The sequence below is a fragment of the Protobothrops mucrosquamatus genome, unplaced genomic scaffold (assembly GCF_001527695.2).
Source record: "Protobothrops mucrosquamatus isolate PMUCROS unplaced genomic scaffold, P.Mucros_1.0 scaffold4681, whole genome shotgun sequence".
NCBI classification, from domain to species: Eukaryota; Metazoa; Chordata; class Lepidosauria; order Squamata; family Viperidae; genus Protobothrops; species Protobothrops mucrosquamatus.
In genome coordinates, this window is record NW_015390577.1 from 71,462 (window position 1) to 79,371 (window position 7,910).

General features: G+C 44.6%; 1 protein-coding gene across 1 annotated transcript in view; it reads right to left on the bottom strand.

The window, feature by feature from the left end:
- LOC107299212 (laminin subunit alpha-5) overlaps nt 1-7,910 on the bottom strand; it is a gene marked incomplete at its 5' end in the record, with an annotated part of 68,482 nt that overhangs the window by 38,753 nt on the left and 21,819 nt on the right. Inside the window, 3 exons of the mRNA XM_015828577.1 lie at nt 1,106-1,208; nt 2,629-2,770; nt 7,218-7,372. Of these exons, the coding sequence (XP_015684063.1) occupies nt 1,106-1,208; nt 2,629-2,770; nt 7,218-7,372 (400 nt within the window). The remainder of the gene's footprint in view (nt 1-1,105; nt 1,209-2,628; nt 2,771-7,217; nt 7,373-7,910) is intronic.

The following is a 7,910-nucleotide window of genomic DNA, read 5'->3' on the forward strand; positions in this document are numbered from 1 at the left end:
GTCATAAATATGAATCAGTTGCCAAGCATCTGAATGTAAATCACAAGACCCTGGAGATGCTGCAACATTCCAGCTGATCGGCGCTTCTTCTGGGCTCAGCAGAAGCACCAGGATCAGCGCCGAGCTCCAGCTGGAGCCTGGCGCTGATCCTGGTGCTTCCACTGAGCCCTGACAGCCCTGCAGCTCCAGCCGTCTCTTGCTCAGGCTTGTGCGATGCTGCCACCGGTTCAGCTCATTCCCTTCCCCCACTACCACTTATCTAGGATGGTCGCGTACCACCTGACAGGTGCCAATGTACCACAGGTGGTCCCCGTACCACTGGTTGAAAAGACTTGGACTAGAAGACCTTCAAGGTCTCTTCCAACTCTGTTATTCTGACTTTTGGCTTTATATCCTGTTTTTTTTTTTTTTCTATAAACAATGCCAAATACTTAAGTAACCGAGGTACACACAAAATGACTTATATTCTCTTCCTTACACAGAACAAGCACACACTCCATGGCTCAGTTGTTTGACTGGACCAGTTCTGGGCAGGCGGTAATCAGACGGAAGCAAAACCTCCAACCTCCATTGATCCATTAAGGACAACGAAGAGCCCTTAAGACAGTGGTTCTCAACCTTTTTAATGCCGCGACCCCCAACCGGTCGTAAGTCGAGGACTAAACCGGTCGTAAGTCGAGGACTAAACCGGTCGTAAGGCGAGGACTACCCAACCGGTCATAAGTCGAGGACTTTCCCTGCCCGGGAGCGCCGCGCATGCGTGGTTCCTCCCCCTGCGCTGGCCGAGGCGTAGCTGGCAAGCGGCAGAGACGGAGCAGGCCGACCACCAGCTGGCCCAGCTCAAGGGAGGTAAGGCACCTGCCGGAAAAGGGGGAAAAAAATGGCGGACAGCCTTGCTTGGCGACCCCCGTGAAATGGTCGATCGACCCCAAATGGGGTCACGACCCATAGGTTGAGAACCACTGCCTTAAGACCACCAAGGCATCGGATGACAGTGCCGTGATATGCAGCATGGCAAACGATGCTAAGAGGAGGGACCAAAGGGAGAAGTCGGGTCTAATGGACCAGACTGGATGGAGAAGGTGCTGCTGGGCTTCTTGCTCACCTCCGCTGAGCTTCTTTTGCTCTTCCTTCGCAGCTTCTCCTAAAGCACGGCTGTCTTTCTTCATCTCCTTTGCTCTGTCTCCAAGGTTGTGCTTGAGGACATTCTGCACATAAATAAAGAGAACTGGTCCCAACACACCTGCCAAGAAACTCACACAAAACATTCTGAACCTACAGCTTCTGCAAGACGTCTATGGAGATTCTCAGTCATCAGGGTCATAGTTATCCCAAAGGTGCTTTTTTTCCACGAGGCAACTGGACTTTCTTGTTTTTCTTTGAAGACTTTTCGCTTCTCACCCAAGAACAATCCAGTCAGAGCTGAAGAAGCTTCTTGGATGAGAAGCGAAACATCTTCAAAGAAAAACAAGAAAGTCCAGTTGCCTCGTGAAAAAAAGCATCTTTGGGATCTTATGCAAGAGTACTAGCCTCCGTTGGTTGTCTTCTCTTGGTGCACACTCTTCTCCCTCTAGCCCAGTGGTGGCAAACCTATAGCACGGGTGCCAGAGGCGGCACTCAGCGCCCTCTCTGTGGGCACGCGCGCCGTCGCCCCAGTCCTAGGCCTTCAGCTGAGTTTTATAAACCCTTTTTGCTTTAGGCCTCTGCTGCCGTGTGCAAAAAAAAAAAAAAAGGTTCAATCAATCAGTCAATTTCAACTTCTCGCGGGGAAAAAAAAAGATCTTGCAAAGTTGGAATTGATTGATTGAACTTTTTAGTCCCACCCAGTCTGCCGTTACCACTGCAGCCACGCCCACCCAATGGGCCATGCCCACCCAATGGGCCACGCCCACCCAATGGGCCACGCCCACCCGGCACTCGACGATGCATAAGTGGGTTTTGGGTTGCAGTTTCAAACCAGAAGGTCTGATCCTTCACCAAAGTGACGCTGGGGCTCACACAGATTTTGTAGCTCCAGAAATCGTGGGCGCTCCATCACTGGAGATTTTATGAAGAGGCTAGACAGTCACTTGTCTGAGATGGTATAGGTTCTCATGCTTGAGGGGGTGGGGTGGACTAGAAGACTTCCAAGGTCCTTTTCAGTTCTGTTCTGGTTCTGGTTCTGGTTCTATTCTATTCTATTCTATTTCTTGTTCTATTGCTGTTCTAGTCCTGTCCTGTCCTGTCCTGTCCTGTGCTGTCCTATTTTATTCTGTTCCGTTCTGTTCCATTCTGTTCTATTTCTTGTTCTATTCTTTCTTGTTCTGTTCTATTCTATTCTATTCTATTCTATTCTATTCTATTCTATTCTATTCTATTCTATTCTATTCTATTCTTATTCTTATTCCTATTCCTATTCCTATTCTTGGTCTATTCCTATTCCTATTCCGTCCTATCCTATCCTATCCTATCCTATCCTATCCTATTGTCCTCTAAGGAGAAAGCAGTCCTCCATGAAAATCTCAGCTGTCTCACTAAAACAACAAAATTATTACACTGGACAAGGGAGGGAGGTTGACTGCTGGGTCTTGGCAGGTGAGCAGGCTCTAGCCCTCTTTCAAATAGAGATTGCAAGACAAACATTCCTACCTTCAAAGCTTCATCAGAAGCATGGAGGGCTTTGCTGGCTGCCTCTTCTGCATTCTTCACCGCCTCAATGATGCTGGCATAGGCGTTGGAAGCATTGATGGCCCTTTGAATAAAGCCATCCTGGTTTGTGCCATGGATAATGCTGTTTTGGAGAACAAAACAAACCAACCTGTTTTTATCAGAGGTGCCAACTGGATTCCTGCTGCCAACAGAAGGACTGAATTTTCAACGGCGTTAACTAGTTTTATTTCCCCAAAATTTCAGTAGAGGTGGTCCTTGACTTACAACTGTTCATTTAGTAACCACTCAAAGTTACAAAGGCATTGAAAAAAGTGATTTATGACCACTTTTCACACTTCACAACCACTGCAGCATCCCCAGGGTCACGTGATGAAAATTCAGATGCTTGGCAACCGATTCATATTTATCACGGTTGCAGCATCCCAAGGTCACGGGATGTCCAGGTGTCTTCCGACAATCAAAATAATTGAATGAAGCTTTATTCACTAAAGGACCGGGTGACTCGCTTAGCAAATGCAGCGGTCTGCTTAACAACTGTGGCAAGAAAGGCCACAAAATGGGGCAAAATTCACTTGACAAATATCTTGCTAAACAACAGAAATTTGGGGCTTAGCTGTGATTGTAAATCAAGGACTATTTGTAGAGGGTAGCCTGCAGAAGAGCTGGTCAGTTTATGGACGCCAGAAATCCAGTTTCAAGGATGGGTCTTTCCTAAGTCCCACCACCAATGATCTCTTCTCACCTCCATGCCTTTGAAAGACTGACCCAGAGATCCCCACCTGTGGGTTATGGCCCACTAGTGGGCAGTGAGGGGTTTGCAACTGAGTGGTGGAAATAGCTGGTGAGTGCGTGCACAACCTCACTTGCGCAAGTAGCAGGCGAGTGCACAAGCTCTATTTAAATGAGTGGCACGCCCATGTGCACGGAGCTGTGCACGCGTGCACTTACTAACCGCTCGTGCAGAACCATCCCCTCCCGCCTCTGCCGGTCCGCAAAGCTAAAAACATTGGGGAACTCTGGGCTAACCAACCAGGAAACTAACCAAGGAGAGAAGCAACCTAGAACTAAGGAGAAACTTCCTGACAGTTAGAACAATTAACTAATGGAACAACTTGCCTCCAGAAGTGGTGAATGCTCCAACACTGGAAGTTTTAAGAAGAGGCTGGATAGCCATTTGTCTGAAATGGTATAGGGTTTCCTGCCTGAGCAGGGGGTTGGAATAGATGACCTCCAAGGTCCCTTCCAACTTTATTATTATAAATTATAAATTATAAAGATTGGAAAGACCTGAAACTTCTCTTCCTTGCATTTAGAGTAATACTATTAGAAGGAAGAAACCCACTCTATAAAAAGACAGGAATCCGGTAGTTTTGAAATAGGTCAGATTATGACTTTAGCAAGAGCGGTAAAATACAGTAGTTTCAAAAGTAAAACCTAGTAATTGGTGAAGTATTAAGACTACCTCAACTCTTTAGATCAGTGTTTCTCAACCTTGACAATTTTAAGGCATGTGGACTTCAACTCCCAGAATTCCATAGCCAGCAATGCTGGCTGTGGAATTCTGAAGTCCACATGCCTTAAAATTGTCAAGGTTGAGAAACACTCCTTTAGATGATTTGTGTCCATGTGTGATGAAATGTAGTCTGGATTCCCAAGAGGGAGGGGCTGCATTTTTGGGAAGACAATACTATTCAGATAGTTTGTATGAGAGAAAGAAGGTGAAGACAGCTCCTCCTTAGCAGTTCCCAGTGCAAATGCTTTATGGGGCTGGTAGTTTGCTTTAGTTTGGCAAGATTCTGTCTATATTTATTTATTTATAAAATTTATTTGCCGCCCATCTCGTACCCAACGACTCTGAGCGGCTTACAGCATCAAACATTAAAGAAGAAAAGACATTAAAATCAACAGTTATGGCACACAGCGGATAAAATCATTCACAATTACTATTGGTGAGGAACAATAAAGAAATCTACTTGGAAAAATCGCATTGTCTTTTTCTTGATTTTTGAAGCCTGACAGAGTGTGTGTGTGTGTGTGTGTGTGTGTGTGTGTATGTGGGTGGGTGTGAGTGTGGGTGTGTATTCATGTTAAATCTCTAATGTTGATAACAGCCTGAAATTAGTCTTCTAAACTTACTAACATAATAATTAAAAAAAGCATTTCATGGTGTGCAACCCTTCCATCTAGTACAAAATAAAGCCAACTCTCTTTTCAGTCAAGAATAAAAAGAAGTTCTTAAAATTAAAAAATAAATAAATTCTGCTGTTAAGATAAAATATTCATTTTTAATATTGGAAAGCATCTTTTTTTGTTCAGTGTTCAGGTTGTTTTGAAAGGACTACAATGCCAGAAAAAAGAATCCAATCACATATGGAGCAATATTGAGATTTCTAATATTGCCAAGAGGGACACATTTCCAAGCCAGGACCACAGCTGGCTCTGGATACAGGGCAAGCATGAAGCTGATGACCTGATACATCACAATTGCTGGGAAATTCTTCTAATGACCAGTGAGATGAAAAATTGGAAGAACATTCCGCACTGAGAAGAATTCCAGAATGGCACAGATTCAGAAAAGCCATCATTTACCTGATGTCAAACATCAGTTTTTCTTTTCAAAATTGCTTTGAAAAATACTGCTTTTCTTTCCTTTCAGTGTCACCTTTTTAAAAAGCAAGAACTGGTTTACTGTACAGCGAGAACTGATTATATATCCTACTCCAATCTATCATTTTCTCTTCTCCTTGAACGCAAAAATCATTTTTTCCCCTCATTTCATATTTGTGTTCAATACACTTATCTGAAACTTGGCTGTTTTGAAAAAAAAAGGTCGTGTTGAAATGCAGAATGACAATAAAGATGGTCCTCGACTTACGACCAAAACTGAGCCCAAAATTTCTGTTGCTGAGACAGTTGTCAATTGAGTTTTGACCCATTTCCTGACCTTTCTTGCCTTCGGTTGTTAAGTGAATCACTGCAGTTGTTAATAGCCATGGTTATAAAATGAATCTGGCTTCCCAATTGAAGGTTGCAAAAGCTGATTGGAAATGCCCGGGACATTGCGACCGTCATAAATATGAGTCAGTTGCCAAGCATCTGAATTTTGATCACGTGACCATGGAGAGGCTGCAACGGTCGCAAGAGTGAAAAACAGTTATAAGTTATCTTTTTTTCAGTGCCGTTGTAACTTTGAACGGTCACTAAATGAACTGTTGTAAGTCGAGGACTACCTAGAATCTAGAACAGAGGCAGGCAACCTTGGCTCTTTTATGACTCGTGGACTTCAACTCCCAGAATTCCTGAGCCAGCATGGCTCAGCTTGGAAACCTCTCCCTTTCCCCTCAGCACGGCTGGCTCAGGAATTCTGGGAGTTGAAGTCCACGAGTCATAAAAGAGCCCAGGTTGCCTATTCCTGGTCTAGAAGGAAGTACTTTTACATCTGAGGATAGACATAAATCTCAAAAAAGACCCAGCAGGAGCTCCTCCATAACAGACAAAGAAGAAAACGATAAATGAAGCAACGTAGTCAATTCCATTGTCAACGCTGCAAATACTGTACATTCCTGCTTTGACAACATGCAGAACTGTCTGGTATTTTTATAGTTTTATATATTGCAAGTTAATTGGAAGATGTGAACCGTGACCCCAAAATAGGGGCAGGGAAAAGTGCTTAGAATGTATGTGTAACGGAAAAGAATCCAGATCTCAGCATTTCCACCATGCCGTACTGACGTCTCTGTAACCTTAATAAATGCTTTTAGGAAAAATTATGCCTGAAAGTCCTTTTAAGTGTTTCGTTAATCAGACACATGACAATCCATACTTTGCAGGAAGATCGGAAAAGCCAACACAACATATGTGCACATCTGAAACCCAAGAATACACTAAGGCAGAAGCTTGTCCACCCCAAGGATAAAACACCCAGACAAAAACTGAGCAGCATGGTATATATGCAGTACAATGCAGTGAGCCATGTGCCGATCTGTACATTGGGGAAACGAAACAACCACTTCATAAACACATGGCACAACACAGGAGAACAAACCCATCAGGACAACAGTCAGCAGTCCATCTGCATTTGAAAGACAAAGGCCACTCTTTTGAAGAGAGCAAAGTCCACATTTTGGACAGAGAGGACCGCTGGTTTGAAAGAGGGGTCAAAGAGGCCATCTATGTCAAAACAGCCCTCTCTCAACAGAGGGGGGGGATACGACATCATCTATCTCCAGTCTACAACACCGTCCTTTCAGCAGTTCCAAGAAGGCTCCACACCCATTTGCACTACTCAGGTGACCCTGAGGGCAGAGGTAAATCTCCAAATGGCCTCACCGACTCTCTAAAATAATGCAAATGACCAGCTGTCTGCAAGGAGTATAAATCCTTCCATTCCACACCATTCAGTCAGAGCCGAAGAAGCTTCTTGGATGAGAAGTGAAACGTCTTCAAAGAAAAGCAAGGAAGTCCAGTTGCCTCCTGAAAAAGCATCTTTGGGCTGAGGATGGAAGCTTCACTGCATTTCAACAGCTGGTCAGGAAATGAGACACCATTAAACGGGAAGCGATTATTACCTGGAGAGATTCCGTGCCAATTCATCTAGTAGATTTGCATGCTGCTCTGCCAACTCCACCTTCTGGATCTTGTTGCTAGCCAAAGTGTACTCTTTCACCTTTTCGGACAGAGGATATCTGGCTCCATCTAGCTGGGCCAGTAACTTCTCAGATTCCTGAAACACAAAGGAAGCATCGGTCACCATTCAGAAGACCAGCTTTGCCATTCTTTCTCTTTTCGATGAAGGGTCCTCTCCGAAGAATCAGAGGTATGAAGAATATCCAAACACCTGACACCTGCTACAATAACAATCTGAGCCAGTTTTTCCCAACCTTAGTAAGATATGTGGACTTCAACTCCCAGAGTTCCCCAGCCAGCCATGCTGCCTGAGGAATTCTGGGAGTTGAAGTCCATAAGTATGTCTAGTTTAATGAAGAGAAGGACGAGGGGGACATGATAGCAGCGTTCCAGTATTTCAGGGGCTGCCACAAAGAAGAGGGAGTCAAGCTATTCCCCAAAGCGCCTGAAGGCAGGACAAGAAGCAACGGGTGGAAACTAATCAAGGAGAGAAGCAGCCTAGAACTAAGGAGAAACTTCCTGACAGTTAGAACAATTAACCAGTGGAACAACCTGCCTCCAGAAGCGGTGAATGCTCCAACACTGGAAGTTTTTAAGAAGAGACTGGACAGCCATTTGTCCGAAATGGTATAGGG